Source organism: Filicampus tigris, chromosome 9, assembly GCF_054856515.1.
Source record: "Filicampus tigris isolate MCC_2025a chromosome 9, RoL_Ftig_1.0, whole genome shotgun sequence".
Taxonomy (NCBI): Eukaryota; Metazoa; Chordata; class Actinopteri; order Syngnathiformes; family Syngnathidae; genus Filicampus; species Filicampus tigris.
Window position 1 is genome coordinate 13,706,681 of NC_141225.1, and position 22,761 is coordinate 13,729,441.

Here is a 22,761-nt window from a genome sequence, read left to right on the forward strand (position 1 = left end):
ACATTACTCAAAGTATCTCACGATCGTCTCCAAAGACGTCCCCTTGGAATGAAATGGAGACTAACATCCTCGTCTGCAGGCATAGGCAAGACTCATAACCAGCAATAAAATCTTAATAACAAGTTATTGTACCAATAAAATGCTTAAGGCATGAGTAATGGTCTTACACAAATACAATTTCGTAAGAAATAACTTGTCAGACAAAGAGCAAGCATATATTGACTTGATTTGATAGTTAATCTCGGTTAGATTTCACTTTTTGCTTCATGGATTTGGAGAAGGCATTTGACGATGTTTTGTGGAGAATGCTCCGGGATTACAAGATTTGGGGCTTACATCTCGCATCATACAGGGACTGAATGATAAGGAAGTAAGTTGGACCCTTATTCATTGGTGTTGTTCATTCGCATTATGGATGTCCAATTTGGTTGCTAGAAGATCCCATCGCTGTTGTTTGCATTTGAGCCTTCAGTGGATCACAGCGTCCTGGTTCTGCCTTATGTGGAACATGAAGTGTCTCGCTCAAGAAGGATGGATGATGAGCTCAACAGGCGGGTTGGGAAAGCCTCCACAGTCATTTGGTCGCGGTGAAGAGAGGCGAGCCAGAAGGCAAAGATCCTGATCTACTAGTCCATCCAGGTTCCTATCTAAAGTCAAAGGTTTTGGATCGTGACCAAAAGGACAAGAACACAGTAGAAATTAATTTGTTGCGATTGTCATTGTCATCTCTTGTATTCCCCTTGATGGCCTCCCTGGTCATGTTGTCTTGGCAGTTCCATCCAGATCCGTGACTTCCTGGTGCAAGTGGAGGTGGTGGTCAGAGACAGGGAGGTCTAGAATTGACCACTCCTATGGATAAATACAGTGAATGGATGACTCTTACGTCCAATCATGAGAAAAGAATCAGTGTTCTTTTAAAAACATAGAAACTCTTTATTACAACCGTAGCTCTCAATGAATTTTTAGCTGTGTATGTTCAACACACGTGCAAGCCATTCTTTCATTTTAAAGACATTCGAGAAAAAAAAGAAACAAAAACGAAACCCCTTATTGTAAACGCCCCACATCATTCACAATTTTGGATATACATAATGAACCTCAAGATCATTTCTGGTTTTAGCTCTCTCACTCCAAAGCAATAGAATATCTGAGTGACCCTGTATCCACGTTAGTAAAGCACCTGCTATTTCGATTAGTTCTGCATGTAGTTATCATATTCAAGGTTTGTTTGTACATAAAACCTGATGAGGCAAGTCAAAGAAACTACTATATACATTTCTCGTCCATGATGATAATCTCCACGACTCACAAAGAAGGCAGCAGCAGGTCAAAACATTCCAGGCTGGTTGCAATCAAATTCAAAACATGTACTTAACACTCACAGATAAAAATAAAATAAAAGGTTGTGTAAAGCGGTACAGTACACACAAAGCACACTTATAAGTCTACGAAACACATAATTTAGCAAGTGAAACATTTGAAAGGAACATAACCATACTGATCAAATGCTAGCGATTTGTATTTCCTCAAGCAGATGAGTTCTAGAATCAGCTTGTAGTCATAACACACCCTGCTTGATGACAGGAAATAAACAAAAAAAGAGTCAACCGCAGCACTTCCATGAGAAGCGGGTTACACGATGTGTGCCTGCGGGCTGATTTGAAGAATTTAGAGAGGCTTTATGATTGATGAAAGCCAAACTGTCAAACTCAAGACAAACAATTAATACTACATTTGTACTACAGCGTGGAGTCTTCATTTGTGATTTCCAAAGGCAGAAGATCACAGCGCAATAAGTGAGCAATCCATCGAGACAAAGCTGGTGATCAAAGGCAAACAGCTCAGCTTGATATCTAGCCTGACACCAGCATTTCAAGATTTTCAAAAATCATCATTCACTGTACAGAGTTGAAGGTTAAGCACAAATACAGCTTTTTCCCTTAATTTTTTTAATTAACTTCCCCAAATTTTTAAAATTGTTAAATCCATGTCTAACTCATTTGTTTAAACATATCCTAATTTCCACACACTGTCAAAAACTGAGAGGAAAACTGATGAGGCAAAGTGCAATACAATTTCGAGAACTAGCCCGACTGGCCACGACATTAGGTACACCTGCTCAAGTTAAAGACCCTGTAAAGTGAACTGAGAGATTTTTTTTTTCTAAATGCATTATACACCTTTGAAGATAACTGCTGAAAACATGTGCAAAGTCTGAGAACTATGTAGGACTCAATTGCGGAACTACAGCATTGAGCTGTTTTTTATTTTACCATTTCAGTTTTCCTGATTTTTTTTGGGGTGTAGCTAAAATGGCGCCCCGTGACTCACTTTGGTGTCAAGCATGAGTTGAACCTGAACCGGTGTTCTGCCAAATTGTCCTACCCCTGCGAAACATCCTGATTAGAGAGCCTACCCCACAACCTATTCCTAAACTCAACCTAACCCACATCACTATCGGCGTTGTGAGCATGCGTGTGCAAGCACACTGACCATTGGTAGGATGTCTGAACGGGTAGGAAGGAATTACAGGACACTGGCGTAATTGTGATGTGCGGTTAGCTAGCTAGCTAGCTAGCTACTTCTACACCCTGAAAAAGCATCTTCACTTTGGAAAATTTCTGGTGCGGCAACTTTAGATTGCCTCGTTGTCGGCTGTGAGCGCACGTACGTTACGGAGAGAAGGCAGAAGCACGAGGGAAATGAAGGAAATATGTCCAACATAACCGCCAGCGTTTTGTTGTCATGGCGTGGAAAAGCCCTGCGATGACCCACTTTTTCCAGGTCATAGCAGTGATATTTGATTGACATAACAATTGACTGGTGCGTGATGTCAGCGCATTCAGCGAACACACCCGCAGAATCTGAGAGCGGAGAAAACAACTTGACGTTTCATTATTTCTAAGCCGCATTTTATGTACTTGACAATGTTTTTAATCGTTCAAAATTGGCAGGGTTGTTTTACATTCTTATCTGCGGTGTGTCAAATTTAGAAGACATTTATTTTCACTTTACGGGGACTTTAAGAAGAACTCGTTCAAGAACTGGAACAAAACTGCTTTGGCAAGATAATGCTCAGTTTTGCTGGACACGGTCAGCGAGGTATTAATTTAACAATATGCTTGTATTTTGGTAGGTAAGCAAAATACTAGACTAGGCAAAGCTCTCCGACTAAGGAAACCAAAACTGAACATTATTTGTGATGCATCTGTATTCACACGGTTTGGTAATAATGTTGTGGCATATTACTAACAACTTTCCTTATGTCTTCAATGCAATTACACTGTTGTAAGAAAAAAAAAAAAAGTTAAGTGTCTGTATCTTTGTGGTTGTTTTTCGCCTGATCGGTATCGACAAACTCGTAGGTGTCCTCTGCGATTTGCCCGGGTATACGAAAATCAACAGGTAGCGGATGTGCTGGCTCAGATGCTTGGGGCTGAGCCGCGGGGCGGCAGGCTTCCCCCTTCGGACTGGAGGTGCTATGCGAGTTCTGAGGTTCCAAGTTGCAACCGGTGCCCTGAAGAAACTGGAGGAAATTTTCCTCGATGGAGCCTTCGCGGCTGGGCAGTCTGTCCTCCACCTCGAGGCCCGCTCGGCGAAACAGGCACGGCAGATGTTTGCCCAGCTCCTCCCGGATCTGTCTGTTGAGACAGCCGTAGAAGAAGGGGTTGGAGGTGAAGCAGAAGTAACCAATCCAGGTGACCGCCTCCTCCAGAGACGCCAATGCGGCCGGGGGGCTGGCAGCCAGGGCGGAATAGAGGTGGAAGGAAAAGTAGGGCAGCCAGCAACACAGAAATTGTCCGCCTACTGCCGCCAACACCGCTGCCGCCTTCCCTCCTCCAAATGGCCGCGCCGGAGTCTCCCTTCCGGTCCCCGTCCCAGAGCTGGTAACCATCGTGGACCGGCTACTGAGCGACTCCGATCTCTGGCGACGAGGCGTGTCCGTCCAGGTGGGTAGAGGCCCGCGGTGCATGGCAGCTACCCGAGCCACTTTGAACATGTTGCAGTAGACGACGAAAATGACCAGCAGCGGACACAGGAAGTAAAGCAGCGTGAAGAGGACCATGAAGGCCAAACGGTTCGAGCCGCCCCCCGTCCAGTGCAGCGAGCAGCGCCTCTGACCCTGAGCCGGGGCAGACGGGACGCCCCCGCCTCCCCCGCCGCCCTCCAGAAGGGGAGTCCTCGCGCCTTGCAGGATCCAGGCGAGCAGCGGCAAAGCGGACATGGCCAAAGCTTTGACCCATATCCCCACCAGCACTGACGCTACTAGGCCTACGGTCATCTTCACCTCGTAGCGCATGGGGTGTATGATATAATAATAGCGCTCCACGTTGATGACCGAGATGGAGAGGATGGCGGCGCTGACCAGGAACACGCTGAGAAAGAGGTAACTCCGGCACAGGGCCTCCCCGAAGAAGGCTCGACTAGAGACCATGCCGAGGGGCATCAGCACCAAGGCGGCCAGCAGGTCCACCAAGCACAGGTGGAAGACAAAGGCAAACTTGTGGAGCTGCGGGACTTTGGCGATGACCGCCATGACGGCCACGTTGCCCACCACAGCGAGCAGGTCCATGAACAGCATGGCCGCCAGGGCTAGCCACTGGGACGGAGGCCAGCCCTCAACCAGAGTGGAGGTAGACATGTTGGACAGGAGCTGCGGAGGAGGGTGGGAGGAGTTCCACGCTGGCTCCATTGGAGGGTGGGGCGAGGCGGGCAGGCAGGGTCCGTCACTGGCCCATCACCCATCCTTCACAGCCAGGAAGTACGGCCAGAGGACAGAGGCTGGGGAATTAGCAAGGGAGCTGCCCTCTACTTGACGGACTGATGGTCGAGGGAGGTTTTTAACGGTCTTTTTCATTTATAAAATCCTCACAGTCGGAAGCACCCCTGAAGAAAGAGAACACAATGAACTGTGAGTTTACTCTGTTCACTCGCTCTGGGATCATCCAAAGTCAATCCTCAGATGAACTCACTATTACAAGGGATCTCATCTTAGCGACAGAGAGGCAGAGAGAATGAATGACACAATCCCAGTTGAATCACACATTTCCATTCGCTCCGTTCCAGCATTTAGGGACCCGAAAGGGCGTATTGGTGGCCCTTAGACAAGGAATTGAAAATGCAATAATGAAAAAAAAAAAAAAAATTAAATGATAAATAATTTTTTTTTTTTTTCATTTATCTAGATTTAATTTAAAATGTGTGTATGCATAAACACATACACACACACATATAATGTATACTTTATACACTAAATAGCAGAGCTGGGCATTTCACTAAAATTCCCCGGACCGTTTACCGCCTTCCGTCAGCAGCCTGGGTAATTTCAAACATAAGACTCACCGCGGCCATGGAAGCGTCACCAAAATATATACGATAGACGATTACATAGATGGAAAAAAAAAGCGCTTTCGCCTATACTTTGTCCGTCTATTTTTTTAAGAGTCCCATCTTTCGTTTATCTCCGACAAAATTGGCGTCCACCTTAGGCGGATGGACGGACCGGTCCGTCGGATAGTCGGAATGCCCGGGCTCTGCTAACTAGCCATAACTTTAACACAGTCCAATGAGATCCAATAGAATATGTGTCAAGTAGGCTGCCTCATTTCTGTACTATTTCTGATATCTTATCACTATCACGTACTAGGCCAACAACCAAATTAGGAGTAACAGCTCACCGTATACAGTGCAGTTCTTCCCACCCCACTGCTAACTACAGCCTCACACTGTTCAATGATCCCGAATCAAAACTCAACATTGGCATGGCGGTAAAGGCAGAATCTTTTGATACATCGCGTGCGTTGGATGTTAATATAGATCGTCTGATGAAGTGTCTCAAGAGTCTTATGTATTGTAAAAGACTCTCCATTGCATGCCCATCTGTCTACAAACTAACTGAGTGCAAAGATGCATAGGGATCTACTTGTGTGTGGTAAAAAAAAAAAGAAAATTGAAAGAAAAAGAAAAAAAAAAAAAAGAAAAACCTGCATGGTTTATGATTAGAACACTGGGAATTAAATTAAGAATCAATCCCTCAATGATTGCCTCCATGCAGTAAACACTACTATGTGTCTAAATCAAACAACAGGGTGCCCCAATTCAGATTTACCCTCCTGCCAGGTTTAGTCATGTCTTACCACCCACTCATTTGTATGTTAATCATTAATACATTACACCCACTGTGTAAAGCAAGGCACTACATCTCCTCTCATCATACATATAGTTGATTCATCTCCTTCTCATAATTTTAGTATAAAAGTGGAACGAAACGAGGGTTGGGGTGTAAAGCAAATAGAGGGAAAGGGGAGACAGAGATCATGATGTACCTGAATAAGAATATTTCCTCACACTGCTGCTTTGGGTTTGAAGGATGAGAATGTGGTGCATCTCGCACTCAAGTCGCATCATGTACCTGCGATGAACGCGGCCCCTTCGCTTCGCTTCGTCTTCCCGGCCCTTGTTCTGCTTTGTGCATCCCGGGTTGACTACGGACGTGGTTCCATCCAAAAGATGCTGATGGGAATGTGTGCAAAGACACCAGGCGGGCAGCCCACTCTCCTCTCTTCCCCTCCTCTCCTCCTTCCCATGGTTGCAGGGAGGAACCTCCGTGTCGTGTCGCCACTGGGTCCTAGTGTCTGTAGGGTTCACGTTGAATTGTCAAGAACACAGTGGCAGGTATTACGCAATATTGTGTGTACAGTAGCTGCAGTACTTCAGTTCCAAATTGAAGTATATAGCAACGTGCCGCAATAAATCTCAGTAAATCAAAAAGCTCAATTTATTTCAATACAGTGTTGCTCGAAGATACAAGTGACCCGACTTTCGAGTTTTTCCCGATACGGACGATTTTCCTGCCTTGACTTGTGAGCAAAACCTTAAGATACAAGCCCCGTGTGCGCGGCAGTGAAATCAACTCACTTCACAAGGAGCAGTGGTTCGGTAGACGTGAACAAAAAAAGGACGCTTTGAAAGATGACATTTGGGAAAAAAATATAAATAAGTTCATGGGCTTGAATGGCTGGACTGTGAAAAGACAAGTAAATTTGTCAATGGCAGTGAATAAGTTAAAGCGAAAACCAGGGGTTATGCTCACGGAAATTTGTCCATAATATATATTTTTTTATCTTAAAACCTCAAGAGGAGATTCAAATTACAATCTACCATAGAAACTAGATCAGGATACATACAATAATAATGACAGCAATGTTATTGAGTTGAGTAATTGTGTTGTTCACATAGGCAGAATTTTAAATATTTGATTCATTTTGATTGATTCATTCGGAAGACTTACTCTACATTATTAGGACAAACATTCAAATAATGCACATTTTCTGACAGTGGCATTAAGATATACAGTCCTATATTTACACTCATGAATGTTCAAATCCCTCATTTTTTTTCTCGCTATCCTCCATGTTTATTCATTCTTGTCATTCAGTGGTGATTTGAGCGGTTTCATGGATCGGCGCGGCCTCCGGTCGAAGATTTATTGAGAAGGTGAGGGAAGTGATGAGGCCAGCCTTCAGCCTCCATCATCTTAGCTTCTCAAAGTGGGGCTCCTGTTGCCACGGTGATCCTTTTCATATACAGTCCATCTCATTGCTGTCTACGAAGGGACAATGAAATCTGGGGCGATTATGGATACAACTAGACTACTATCAACTGTTTTTTTTTTTTGTTTTTTTTTTCTAATTTGCATTTGTAAGGTTGTCCACCCATTTGCATTTAATGCCAATCACCTCGCACCTCTTTAACCATTCATGTAACATCTCACATGCACTGACTGATTCATTTAAATTACTAATAGATTTATTAGAATAATGACACAGCGACAACTCAGCTCTTTTGGTTCAAGTATGAGACTGTTTTACACTACAGTGATTGTTGTTATATTGCAACCAGAAGTCATGCCAGAATGGCACGCCACGTCTTCATGTCGCTCTGCTTCTACTACCTTCCGGGAATAACAGAAACAAATGTACGGATGTCACACGCGCAGTAAAGGCAGTTTTTTTCCGAAATTTCGGAATAAGTGTCGTCATGCGCGCGGATCGGATTATCAAGTGACATAAACCACCCCTTTCGTTTGAGAATAAAATCTTGATCGGAATGGGCTTGATCGGATTAGAATATTCCGAATGGGGTGTGTACATGAAGCATTTTTACTTCGATCAGGCTTTTAATTCGAATAAATGTGTCCATGTAAACGTAGCCTGGTGTTAGGCTAAATTAATATAATAAATAAATACCAAGAATAAATACTGTGAAGCAGTTGAATTGGTCTAAAACTGCCACTGGTTGTTTAGGTGTGGTTACGCAAGTACGAAAGTTTGTTGTTTCAGTTAAAGAATTTTTTACATTATTTTGCCTCGAAAATAAAAAAAGAATTTTCCCACTTCTTATTGATACATTTAAAAAAATGCGAATAGGTGAGTTTTCTCGCAAATTGGTGAATAGGTGATTTCGCAAACGCCGAACCGCAAATATGCGGGTGTCCACCGTATACCAATAAAAGAGATGAAGTACTTGCAAAGATATTTTGTGTGGATAGCTTTTAGTAGTCTGGAAATGTTACTACACATATTTATTGATGAGTCAACATAATGTTAATCCAACAATTTCCAGACCAGCACAAACAGCATTTGGTGCAGTGTTCAGGTGTTTGCTGTAGTTCCAGTTTGTGAATTGATAAACATTTAACACTGTGTAAAATGAAATGACCAATCAGTCATGCAGATAACTCCATAGACAAGCACACACGCACGCACACGCGGCATTAGAGAGAATGTCATTACATCGGTTGTCATGGTATCAAGATGTCAGGTAATGATGAGGAAAGGCGGCGTCAACATACAGTGCATGCTTGTTTAAATATACTACATTAAACGATAGTGCATATGGATATGCGTGTGCCTTTCCTCATCTGTGTTCGGACATTTGGAGTTAGATTGCAGTATGATTTGTAGTCCAATCAATGCTTCTTGGAGAAACGTACCTCAAAAGTCAAACAAGATAAGCGTTCAAAGCATCATCAGGCATGATGCAAAATATCAGCATATCTTGTGAGACTCAGCAAACGTTTGTGCTTATAGGCCACAAATCATTTTTAAAATTGACAGATGGGGCACATCACTCGTCATTCGTAAATTTGGGGGGGGGGGGGTTAATGTGTGCAAAGTAGCTCATTTTAATATAATAGAAAAACAATTCATTCAATTCATTTTTTTTAAACATATTCGCAATATAACACTGTTCAACAGACAATTTTAATCAGAGATGGCTTTTTGTGTCCCCAAATTGTATTTTGGACACTGAATTTAAAAGAATTTCTTTCCTTTTTGTGTAGCGCATCACGTTTTTGAGATTTTGAGATGAGTCTCGTTTTTGTTTTTTTGTCAAAAAAAGAATTCCACCTCTTGCTGACTAAATTGTACTAAAGATATTACTCAATATATGATTATTATTATTATTATTATTATTATTATTATTATTATTATGAAAACCTGATGTGCTAGAGAAAAAAAACAAGGGCTGATTTGGAATCAGTGCAATAAAAACTCGAGAAAAGTTTATCTTTCATCTCTAATTAAAAAAAAATTAAAAATGTGTTCACCTATGTAATTAATGTAATAATAATCAAATAACCAACTATTAGATAATTTAATACATACATACATTAATGTAATAACAATAATCAAATAACCAAATATTAAATAAATAAATCAATATACACATGCATGCATATGCATGCATACATACATACATACATACATAGACTGTTCAATGCATGTATCAAATGTTTTATTTGACTAATATTTGTACTTATTTGGGCCTGGTTAGTTGAACACAAAGCTATTGCTCTGTTGTAAGCCATGAATTAATGGGGATACATTGAACCTTACACTGGCCATCTAGTAGAAAAGTATTGCATTGTTCTGGCTGTTCCTATACGTCTCTGCCATATATAAATGAACAAAAACACAGTACTAATTTCCAGACCAATTCGGTAAAATTGGCTAATTTTCCACAATGGTTGGGAATCACTGCACTATAGGCCACCACTGCCCCCAAAATATTAGCAGTTACAATTAATTCAATATCAATGGCATACATTTTTTAAATTCGTCCAAGCATGCTATGTTGGCTACATGCGTGTGCGTGTCCGCGCGTGAGCGAGTGCGCGGCGTGCACTGTTGACTCATGACAAAAATAGCAGATTCCTCACCCGCCTGGCAGCACCTATCATTGCCACCACAAATACAATGGTTTCCACAGCAACGGTGAAAATAGACTCCACGTTCACACTCAGAAATAGCAAAAGGACGCCGCTCGAACCCCAAAGTGCAGCCACTGCCAATCACAACGAGCAGCACAGATATCAACCGCACTCACGTGTGAGCTCATGCCATTGCATTCACTCAAACGGATTTATGGACGCCTACACAAACAAACATCCCCGATGCGGCAAAAGGTGCCCTGAGTGGGATAATATCGGCCTGCTTATTGTTTGATAACATAATTGGGGAGAAGAAGAAAAAAAAAAACAGGATTACTGTGTGGAGGATTTGATAAATATGCTACACGCGCACACTCGAGCAGGAAGCGTGAAACATGTTAAGGTGTGTAATGTAAAAATATGTTGGTGTGAAGTTGTTAGAGATAAGGAGTGGAGCAATGAATGTTGCCTTGGAGACTCTCCAGCTTGAAGGTTTCTAATGCAGCGATATAGCTCAAACAGTCACAAGTGATAAATGTGACGATTTGGTGCTCAGTTTATGATCCCAATGCATGTCAGTTTTGATTTCATTTTATTTGATTTCATTGCATTTCCTTTCTGTAGTTGCCAGTTAGTAACATAACATAAGAATCTCATTGTCGATAATTGATGGCAATGAAGCCTTCGAACCGTCTCTAACAAGCTTATTTATGATTGATTTGAATTATTATGTGTTTGTATTTTGGTTCTTGTGTTTTATACTACCTTTCTGAATGTCTTCATTTTTATATTTTTATTATTCATATTATAATTCTGTAAGGTTAGCTTGAGGGACATGAATGGCACCTGAAATGGAAAAAAAAAAACCAAGCCTCCCTAATACGCCACATGGGGGCAGTGTTTCCTCTATATTGCGCGTAAAGCAATCTAGAGAACAGTAATACTGTTATAATCTTAATATATTATCTAGTATTAAGACAAAATATGTTAAGTGTCCCATTATCCGTGTGAATTTAAGATAACAATAAAAAGATAATCAGTTTGTTGCTAATATTTTGCCTGTGATCATGATGTACTACACCTCTCAGTATGATGCAATACACTCCTGAGTCAACTGACCCTAAAGTGGTAAGTGAGCGGAAAAAAGATGTTTGACAACAACAGCAGAGATCTTCAGTTGAGCGCTTCTTCCTTCGAGAAGCCTTGACAACACGCCCTCGTTTGATATGACTTTAACCCGCTTGGACCAGCCCGTTCATAATTCACGAGAGGAGCATAAATCTCCTGACGCCGAATTGTCCTTCTGCGAGGCCACTGACTAAATTAACTGAGCAACAGTATGCAATAACACACTTCAGTACATCTTCAAATCACAACCATACATACGAAATGAAAGGATGACGACTTGTATGCATATATAAATATGAGCTATAGTTCCGCAAACAAAGATGATTTAGAAGAGTTTAGGTGTGAGTGCGCAGCCATAATCACTCTGGCAACCATTATGCCTTCCATGGGAGTTGGGAGGAAGATCAATGCCCTGATGCTGAATACATTCCATTATTAATGGTGGGCGGTGCATCACCTTCAACACAATTGAGTCCATTTGCAACATAATACCTAGAGAACAGTTAAGATTCTCGATGCAGTCATGAACAACAAATGCAGCATGGATGAAATTAATGCTAACATGTGTGTGGGTGCAGAGTTAGTCACATTTCTGCCTAGCCTGGGATAGGAAAACTATTGTGCTAAAGGAGCCATTAAAAAAATATAGCTAAATTTAAAAAAATCCTTGAAATTGTTTATTTTAATAATGAAAATGCATTTACTTTTGAAAATATTATTTATAATGAAACTATAATTAATCAAACAATGATTTGATTTTAAAATGTTAACCGTATTTGTAAGTTGGCTTATTTTCATATTTTTACAAATCTAAATAATTGATTCTCTACAAAACATGTGAAATAAAAAGGTAAATAAAAAGTTGGTTGTTTTTGTTTCAGTTCATTATTTACAATAACTCCGTCTGTCCATCCATCTGACAGCTAAGGCTTTGCAAATTTTGTAAGCCTCTCCTTTCCTTCTCTCGCCCTTTTAAATTGGAGCGACATTGCAAAATTGTCACCTGGCAAGATGTTTTTCTGCCCCTGACTGCAGTTCAGTGCCAATTTGAAAAGCTTTGTGGCCATCACACCACTCGAACTGGTAGCACAATTAACACTATCCATGGAAAGTTTCTCGAAACAACCGTACCATCTTCAGGTTGCTCAAAGGTGTCAAGCAGAAGATAATGAGGCTCAACAACCTGAATCGAGTTTTTGTCGATGCTGAGCGCCAATGCAGGCCTACGGATAGACTTTCCCTGGCAAATACCTGCTCTAAGAGTTTGTTGTTTTCTTCTGCGGTTTCACAAGAATGGATCCTGTTTCTAGAAAGTTGAAATGGAAAGCATAAAATGTACTTTGCGTTAGAGCAGTGATGATTGGCACTGAAGTGCAATTGTTAACAGACAACATCTTTCCAGGTGACAATTTTGCAATGATGATTGGTAGGTCACGGGCAAGGGAATGATATGCTTGCCAAAACCGCGAAACCTGAATCGTCAAACGCCGATGCCGTCAAATCTGTCCGATTGACACCTGAAACGAAATAGAAAAGGATGCGTATTGTGATTTTTGAGCCACCCTTGTGCAATATGCTTCTATTCAAAATTCAAATTAGTAAAAGTTTGGACAGACCTAGCTGACAGCAGAATTGATGTCGGTATTATTCGACAACAATTGCCTCATTCTGCTAATGGGGAAAATGTCAGCATGGTAAGGACGTACACTTGTGATGTGCAAGCAAATTCAAATAGATGAGCGATGTTGAGCTTTAAGTTAAACACGCGTAGTGTTAAGTCTGCTTCAATATCGTCTCTGTCATGTGAAAAACACTAAGTCCATTTTTTTTTTCTATTTTCTTATTTTTACGTGAATGGTGTTTCCGCGTTACAGACATTGCGTTAACGTGAAAATGTCATTTTTTTTCCCAAAATTGGACATAGGTGTTTTTTCACAGGACAGCGAGGATATGTTGATCTATAAATTGAAAGACGTCTTCGCTACGTCTTGATTTCCATCCAATACTGTCATGACTCATGATGAGACTTTGCTTCATTCTAATTACTGTGGGGCTTTCGGGGGTCGCCAGTCATCCATGTGGTTACGCTGTCACATTAACAACCGCTCTGCAACGGGTTCAAATATCTCCATGGTGATCCAACAATTGCCTTTGATTCCAACCTTGGCATTGATTATAGCACTTTAACAAGCCGAGCAGCGTTTCGGTGTCACACCGGTTTGTGTGAGATGCTGACGGGAGAGCTCATGTCAAGGTCGTGTGTTCACTTGTATGCCTGCACAATTTAATGAGCTCCAATAGACAGGCTCCATCCAAGAATTTTGCCTTCACTCTTAAATCTGATGGGTCAAAAGTAACCCGGATTTGGTGAAATAGTTAACCCAGCGTTAGGTTCAAAATGACCAAGCCAATCCTGGTTTATTTTTACCCAGCACCCATGAGTTAAAGTTACCAAGAAATGGGTTACCACCTTGTGGTTAAAAATGATAAATTTGTTAACAACATTTTCTAAAAAGAAGAAGCAACTTTGCACTGTCATGGGTCGTCACAGCAAGTCACCCGCATGATATGTTTGGCACGGTTATTACACCAGATGCCCTTCCTGACACAACCCACCCATCGTTAGTGGGTGGGCCACCTGCCGTGAGTGGATGTTGAACCCCGATCGCTGTGTCCAAGGTCAGCAACACCGAGCCATCCGGCCACCACCACAGTTTTCTAACAATGTTACATTAAATTGACTTCAACTTCAGTACACAAAATGGCAACCACCTTCAGCTCTTCAGCCCGTCCAAATCCAATTTTCAACCCAGTTTGCTGGGTGAAAATAATTAACCCACGCTTGGGCAAAAGTAAACCAATCCGCTCAAAATGGACAGCAAGCCAGTGAGTGGGTTAGGAAAACAAGCCAGCATTTTGTTGTGTTTACAAGACAAACACAATGCTGTTGTAGTATTAGTGTCGGACTGCCTGACTCCGCCCTAGTGCGAGCAGACTGTAACATCCATCTAATGCATTTTCTATCGTGCTTGTCCTCATCAGAATCCCGGCTAAACTGTAGCTGTCCTATTCCAGCTAATCGGGGAAGAAGTAGCCAGAAAACCCACACAAGAATGTACACGCAGATTCCTCACATGAAAGCCAGAACCCAGATTTGAACCCACATCTTTCAACCGTGCTAATCACTAGACCAGAATTCTGCCATTTTCAATTATATGCCCCCTTAAAAACACCTGGAACAGACTGTTTTCATTTGCAATCTGTGAACACACCCACCATCCCACACAGCTGCATGCACATCACGTCCAGCAAAGACTGCAGCAGTGCACACGCACGTGCACACACTTGGCCTGTCCTTCACCACAGTAAAGATGAGCCAAGAGGAAGGTCTTTATCATTACACTGACATCATTGCCTGCAACATAATGGCAGTGGAAGACCATTTAGGCTTCCCCCATGTTTTTTTTTTTTTTTTTTTTTTTGCTTTTCTTTGCAAAAAAAACTGCACCAAGCGGTTCAATAATCAATTCCTTCACCTTGCAGTGCTGACGCACGGAAAATAGATTGCGGAGGGTTCTCGGATTAAGACGGAGTTCTGTTCCCACGGCGTGGTAATCTGAATCTAAACAGATTGGAATTCGCCATAATCCAGAAATCCAGGAAAGAAATGTCACTAAATTGGTCCAAAAATTATTTACGTATCTTTGTTCATCCATGGCAGAACAATGAAACGCTCTCCCACTATGCTACCGCACATTATGAATTCAATATGCAAATATTTGTGACATTTTTTCATGGTGGTGTGCCGTGAGATTTTTCCAATGTAGAATATTTGCCTTGGATGAATAAACATTAGAAAGCTATTTCTGTGTTCAGAATTATTCACTCACTCTCTAAATCCTAAATAGAGGTTTTTATATTTTGGATACACAATATATATAATATGGCAAATAGGGAAAAAATTACTAAGGGTATTTTGAGAAAATGTGTTATTTCAGAAGTGCGTATCACACTGCATGGTAGCCCTTTGCTTTAAAGCGGAAGTCAACCCAAACATATTTTTTTCAAGAATATGTTCCCAGCAGGCCCACTAGTTGAAACACGGCATTCTGATTAATTTTACGTTTTTGGAATATGAGTTAAGCAGCAAAATGCACTCGTTTTTAGCCATGACTGGAGGCGGCCATTTTGTCTTCTGTCGACTGAAAATGACATCACAACTGCTCACAACAACCAATCACGGCTGACCTGTTTTCTGAATCTGAGCCGTGATTGGTCTGAGTGAGCAGTTGTGATGTCATTTTCAGTTGACAGAAGACAAAATGGCCGCCCCCAGAGATGGCTGAAAACGAGTGGATTAACACTTATTCCACAAACGCAATATTTATCAGAATGCCCTGTTTCAACTAGTGGGCTTGCATAGAACATGGCCTTGGAAAAAAAATGTTTGCGTTGCCTTCCCTTTTAATGAGTAGCCAAGAAGTAGCACTAAATTTCAAGAAGGTTGGTGACTGCTGGTCTAGTTAGTGTAGTTAAGTTTTCAAACACTATAGTTGAGCATGACATTAATTACATTATTGTTGTTGCACAATCACAACATATCAGATCAACAAAACCATGTAAGAAATATTGAACACATACATTATGTTCTTTTAAGATGAAACACATTGGACAATAATTGATGTCCACTTGATTTCAAATATTATCCATCAATTTTGTATGAGCACAAATATGAGTTTCACACTCTTGCTATATAAAGAGGGACTGAACACAACGTCTGCACAGAAAACGCAATAAAAACGTGTATGAGAAACACTTTAAGGTCGTAGATTTGAAACAATAAAATGAACAGCAGTAAACCCGGGTGTACTTTTTGTGGCCCGTGGGGACCTATTGCGGAACCGTTCATAACAGCGAACCGTACGACGCGACCGGTTCAATTGTTTCTCAGCTCTTTGAAGTCAAAATCAATTAGTTGGTGCCATGGCTGCCAAGTGCACTGATGAGATTGCAAGGTTTTGTCTTGAATTAGTACGCCACATGCAGTGTGGGAGAGAGGGGACGGAAGAGAGAGAGAGAGAGAGAGAGAGAGAGAGAGAGAGAGAGAAAGCAAGCAAGCGAGAATGGAGCAGTGACGTGACACCCATTGCATCAAAAGTATCACATGGTGCCGTTCGCTCTTCTGCGATCAAGACTGCGGACAGTCCGCCGCGCGGTGCTACTCACTCTTGTGATGTACTCGCTGCAGGGGACAGGAAGAGAGACACCGGTCGATCCCGTCCAGGAGCGGCTCGCCGGCGATTGGACCTAAGACTATAGGAGCCAGGACTTTGTTTTGGTCTGCTTGCTGCAAAGAACCAACGCGTGGTAAACGCCGCGGCTGCGGAACACGCTTTATTTAAAAAAAAAAAAAAAAAAAAAAAGGGAGTAGGAGTAGATGACAGGAAAAAGATAAACGCGGACACATGCATGAGTTTATTTGATATATTTCTTCCAAAAAATAGACGTTTTTTTTTTTTTTTTTGTTCAACCGTGTCTCCACAACTTTTGGGCTCTGACCTGCTACGGAATTATGCACCTATACAGATTATGCAGCAAACCAGACCTGTGCATTTTACTGTACATTGTGCACGTTATCTTATATGAGCATGAATTCAGTGCAACAGTTATGATTAATGGAATATAAAAGACATGATTTATCGCCATTTGTACAGGTACAGAGCAAGGCAGGTTGGAATTTTGGTGCATTTTATAAAACGTGAAAAGCAAAGTTGAAATAAGATGCTATAGGGGTGCGTATATAGCATTTTGTGAGTTATTTATCCACACAGTATTCTTATTTTGTGACCGGGCAGAATGGTGAACTGACGGTTGACACGTCTGCCTCACAGTCCTTAGGAACGGGGTTCGGGTCTCAGCTCAGCTTGCATGTCATACAAGACTCTAAATTGCATGTATGCATGTGAATGTTTTTTTGTCAATATGTGCCATGCGTTTGGCTGGCGACAGTCCAGGGTACACCCCACCTTTCAGCCCAAATTATCGGGGATAGGCTGCAGTTGAAAATGACATCACAGTTGCTCGGGGCTCAGGTAACAACCAATCACGGCTCATCTGTTTTCTGAAGCTGAGCCATGATTGGTCGTTACCTGAGCGCTGAGCAACTGTGATGTTATTTTCAGTTGACGGCAAGTGACAAAATGGCCGCCCCCTGAGATGGACAAAAATGGGGGGATTTTACTACTTAACTCATATTCCACAAACACAATATCAATCAGAATGCCGTGTTTATACGACCAGGGCTGCATAGAACATGTTGTAAAGAAAATTTGTGGGATGACTTACTCTTTAATAATAAATAAAACCTAACGGGTGGCACTTGTTGCTATAGCAATGGATGCACTTTTGTCATGTTAGTAACTATTACAACATGTTTTTTTTTTTACAACACGGCATTCTGATTGATATTGCGTTTGTGGAATACGAGTTAAGTAGTAAAATCCCCCCATTTTTGTCCATCTCAGGGGGCGGCCATTTTGTGTGGACACGAGTCCTGAATTTGAAATGAAACTCAAAATCGTCAGTAAATAACCAACTGGATTATCTCCACAGGTCCATGATTCTTGTGGACCGTGAAGACTGCTGACACAATGGGGAGAGTGCACATACCTCGTCGGTCGGTGTTGAGGAGGAGCATCGTTCTCCTGGTTGGCCCTCTCCTTTGGTCGCTGCAAACCAGCGGACAGTTCATGGGAGGTCCGCTGGATTGCCAAAAGACGTGCGTGTGCGCCAGCAACATCATCAGCTGTTCCAAAGGGAATCTCAGCAACCCCCCCATCCCTCTTCCCAAGTACACGTCAGTGCTGGACCTCAGCTTCAACTCCATCGGCAAACTGCGAGCCGAGTGGACGCCCGTCGCGCTGAGTCGACTCCACACGCTGCTGCTCAGCCACAACGGGCTCTCCTTCCTGTCCTCGGAGGCCTTCGCGCACGTGACGAGGCTGCGTTACCTGGACTTGTCTTCCAACCGGCTTCGCCAGCTGGATGAGTACATGTTCGAGCCGCTGGAGAACTTGGAGGTGCTGCTTCTTTATAAGAACAGCATTTCGCAGATAGATCGCTCCGCCGCTTTCTCGGGTCTGGCCAACCTGCGGAAGCTCTACCTGAGCCAGAATCTGATCTCGCGCTTCCCCTTGGAGCTGGTGAAGGAGCGAAGCCGCGTTGAGACGCTCACGCTGCTGGACGTCTCCTCCAACCGGATCAAAGCGCTGACATTCCATGAGCTTCAAGCTCTGCCCGCCTGGATCAAAAACGGTCTGTACTTCCACAACAACCCCCTCCCGTGCAGCTGTGATCTTTTCAACGTGGTCGCACGCTGGCACCTGACAGATCTCAACTCCGCGGTGGACTTTAAGGATGAGCACACTTGCATCCTTGCGGGTCAGCCCAAACGAAAAGTGCTCACCCTCGAACTGGACAAAGCTTATTTGAACTGCAGCCAGGTAAAGATAATGGACAGGCAGGCCTACCTGGAGCAGTTTGTGGTGCTGGACTGCGACACCAAACAGAGAGACATGGTGAAGACCTGGACACTGCCGGGTAACATCCCGGTGTCTGCGGCAAACAAAAGCGCGGCGATACTTCCAGACGGAAACCTTCAGCTCGGACCTTTGAAGGAGGACGACTCCGGCGTGTACGCCTGCCACGCCGCCGGAGACACCCTAAACCAGACGCTCCGCTTCACCCTCGTGGTCTTCAACACCACCACAAATGCCGGCTTGGAGAACCTGAAAACGGCGTACACCACCCTCATAGCGTGCCTGATCAGCATAGTGATGGTTTTCATGTATCTCTACCTCACGCCTTGCCGCTGCGCCTGCTGTCCAGGTCAGGAGAAGAACGACCCAATGGGCAGCCTCCATTCCTCCAACGGCAGCAACAGCCAAATCCACCAAGAGACTGAATCGGAACGAGGGAATGAGGGCGGCAAAGACTTCCCGTACGACACCAGGGACCCGTTGGAGCAGAACGGGAGGTTGAACATAAAAGGTGAAGAAAACCGGAAGGGGGGGAACAAAAAGAGAAAGGCGTCCGTCAGCTCCGTCAGCTCAGACACCCCCATGATGGTGTAAAGGTGTTCGCGGGAGAGTCTACAAAACCGCCGTGCATGCCTTTGAATCAAGAGTCCAAATGACCCATCATGGAAATGCATTGACTCGATCAGTTTAGTTCATAGTCCGAGAGTGATGCTACTGCATGTTCCAGTCAACGTGAACAAGCTCCCATACGCTCTAAAAACAGTTGGATTAATAACACAATTTGGACCAAAACACAAATTTGGCCACTTTCTTGCATTGTTTTGTACAAAACAGGCCATTTTTTAGGGTTGTTTTGTGCAAAACGACCCATTTTTGGTGTTCTTTTCTGTAAAAACAATCAAGAAAGTTGGGTCAAATTGATCCAAGTTGCAGATTGGTCCATTTTTGACCCAAATTGTATTATTTTCAACCCAACTTCTTTTTAGAGTGTACCACACTGAAATGGTAATGACATCCAGGAAGCTTTCTTTGATCGGGGGACACAAATGAGAGGACCTGAAAGGTTCTGGGCATTAATGCCCAACCCTGAGTAAACCAGACCGCCACAATAACATTAGTGCGGTCAACACACAAGCAGCAAGGGTTACATCAGACAGATAGAGCAGAAGCAGTCAGAGAACAGATTAGGAAAACCTGATACAAATAATATCCTGACTCTCAAAGAAAAAAGGTTACCGCTCAAGAGTAATAATGCCAAAAACATTGAAAATGTATCTAGCTATAAAGTTACAGGTGTAAGGTCTAACGACAATTCATATATGCCAGAAGAAAAGATGTAGCATTGAATGATCTTTTCTTTCATTAATTTGCCTTACTTGCACTTACCATTAGTACCACACTGAAAAGGAAAAAAAAATGCAATACTATGAAAATAGAATATAAATAGTGAGATGGTGTTGCTGGATGCTCATCTCGCACTGTTGAGTTCAGGGTTACCCTCTTCTTTATTTTCCTTATGACAATATATAACAAATTACAACTTGGGTACATTTTTCAGTGTGGCCCAAATACTCCTTTGTAGCATTTCAACCCTCATGATGCTTATTTTTAAGACTGAGTCGAGTTGTAACGTGTCATCAATGTCTCTAAGCACTACGAAAACATGGTGATTGTGCTTTAATACTCATAATGTAGCAATCTTATATCAAAGGTCTAAACAAAACTACTGAATGTATATGTTGTATGTGTCTGAGAATTACATGTTTCAGTGTTAAAACGGAAGTCAACCCAACCACATGTTCCCAGCAGGCCCACTAGTTGAAATACGGCATGATGTTTAATTTTGCGTTTGTGGAATATAAATTAAGCAGCAAAATGCACTTGTTTTTAGCCATCTCTGGGGGCGGCCATTTTGTCTTCTGTCGACTGAAAATGACATCACAACTGTTCACAACGACCAATCGCGGCTGACCTGTTTTCTGAGTCTGAGCCGTGATTGGTCGTTGTGAGCAGTTGTGATGTCATTTTCAGTCGACAGAAGACAAAATGGCCGCCCCCGGAGATGGCTAAAAACGAGTGGATTAACACTTATTCCACAAATGCAATATTTATCAGAATACCCTGTTTCAACTAGTGGGCTTGCATAAAACATATTCTTGAAAAAAAAAATGTTTTTCGTTGACTTCCACTTTAACAAATGTCAATATTACAAGACAATATGAATAATGTAAATAACCAATACCAAGGGTCTGTATTCCAATCCTGAGAATACCTTACTAGTTTTACTCTGGCCATGAAATGCTATTCGCTAAAAAAGATGACATCATCAGCTCTCTTTAATGCTGATTTAATGCCTGCGATATTATGCGACCTTGTGGCTAAGGCTAGAGGTTCTATGGCGGCTCATATAAATAGAAGCAGTGGCAGGGGGGCAGGCTTGGCAAGTAGCACATAGAATATTTAAGAGGTCACTGGCAATATTCTTGTCGAAGAGCTCAGCACTGTGCTGTTTTATCTCCAACCGTTATTGCTGTTCACGCCCACTGATCACTTCCGACCTACTCCACTGTCCATCCTCTTCTCGACATTACAACAGTGGCATCACCATGTAGGATGTTCAAAAATTTCCAAGGCATGAAATGATTCTTGTTTACTGCTATTTTTCATCACAGGGAGAAGAAATAGAGTAAATATGATAACATGTATTGCTTTGGTTGCCTTTTAATGTTAATGTTATCAAATCTACTGATGTAAGACAGCAGTTGTGTAAAATGTTTGTCTTTTGTACATTGTATATGTATTGTTTCCATTACACTGTATTAACAAAAGACATCTTAGTTATTCAGCTCAAGACCCATATTAGAAACGTGGTCACCTACTCTTACTCTGCTAAATTTACTAAAATACATCCTGAATGACTTGCCATTATGAATCTGACTTCATTATAGCAAGACATCGCTTGAAAATTGTCTGGGAAGAGAAGAGTGCACGGAATGTTCTTTTCTGTTCTAGCTTGACTACGCCGCAGTGCTTGAAGCAAGGTCCATTAATACATTATAGGATGACTTTGATGTGGAAGAAACCCACAAAGAACCTTTCAGAGCCAAGTCCACTTTGAGGTCCAATATCTCTAACCTCTAAAGATAATAGCATTATCCGGACAAAAATATTGGGACATCTGGTGCTAATTGGAAATAGAGGAAAATCAGGAATTTTGGCCCTCGTTGCAGGTATAAGGGGTCTGAAAGTGACAAAGTTAATAGTTAAAAAATTAATTCAGATCCAAACCACAAACTACCAGTTTTCCCCTTCGGTATAAACCCTCTTCCAGTCCAACACACTTTCCCAGCTTTCTCTGGCATACCTTCATGTAACCCCTGGAAGGATTCTTACAGATATCTCTCAGCAGCTTAGTCGTCACGGCTATCTTGATGTTCTTCACGTCTTCAAAAGGGGTGCCCTTGATGACCCCCTTGACCTTGGAAAAGAGGAAAACACAAATCATACGGAACCAGGTGCGGTAAGCAGGGTTGTTCTTGGCCAGGAACTGTCGGATGCTTAGGCTTTTTGTGAACAAGCGTGTTGTCATGGTGGGACAGCCGTGCGCTGTCCTGGCACAACTCTCGCCTTTTTGTCGTACACTGATCAAAGCAAACGTAACTAGATTTGAATCTTTTAGGACACACCTTGTCGCAAAAAGGGGGGAACAACTATTTACTATTCCTGTATGGCCATATGTCTCTCACATGAGCATTCTGTAAAACCAATGACGACAGAATTGCATAGAAAAAAAAAAAAAAGCATCATGTTTCACAGCAAAGCTGACCTGACGTGTGTATATCAGACTTCAATCTGTTAAGTGGCATACACGCCTGCTGG

General features: G+C 42.4%; 2 protein-coding genes across 6 annotated transcripts; one reads left to right on the forward strand and one right to left on the reverse strand.

Annotated features, from left to right (window-relative positions):
* Positions 1 to 937: 937 nt before the first annotated feature.
* On the reverse strand, positions 938 to 19,475 carry LOC147142085 (G protein-coupled receptor 61-like). Of its 5 annotated transcripts, none has more exons than XM_086041403.1 (6): positions 19,201 to 19,475; positions 18,014 to 19,131; positions 16,571 to 16,691; positions 6,413 to 6,635; positions 4,974 to 5,100; positions 938 to 4,887 (listed from the first exon to the last, which is right to left on the reverse strand). In XM_086041403.1, exon 6 carries the CDS (start codon positions 4,691 to 4,693, stop codon positions 3,308 to 3,310), a length of 1,386 nt encoding a protein of 461 aa, XP_085897529.1. In that variant the 5' UTR covers positions 4,694 to 4,887; positions 4,974 to 5,100; positions 6,413 to 6,635; positions 16,571 to 16,691; positions 18,014 to 19,131; positions 19,201 to 19,475; the 3' UTR covers positions 938 to 3,307. The 5 variants fall into 5 exon arrangements, with proteins under 5 accessions (XP_085897529.1, XP_085897528.1, XP_085897530.1 ...); XM_086041402.1 differs by having other exon boundaries at positions 6,327 to 6,635; XM_086041404.1 differs by lacking the exon at positions 4,974 to 5,100.
* On the forward strand, positions 16,498 to 20,777 carry LOC147142086 (amphoterin-induced protein 1-like). The gene is made up of 2 exons (XM_086041400.1): positions 16,498 to 16,711; positions 17,957 to 20,777. The coding sequence occupies exon 2, from the start codon at positions 17,995 to 17,997 to the stop codon at positions 19,474 to 19,476; it is 1,482 nt and encodes a 493-aa protein (XP_085897526.1). The 5' UTR covers positions 16,498 to 16,711; positions 17,957 to 17,994; the 3' UTR covers positions 19,477 to 20,777.
* Positions 20,778 to 22,761: the final 1,984 nt, after the last annotated feature.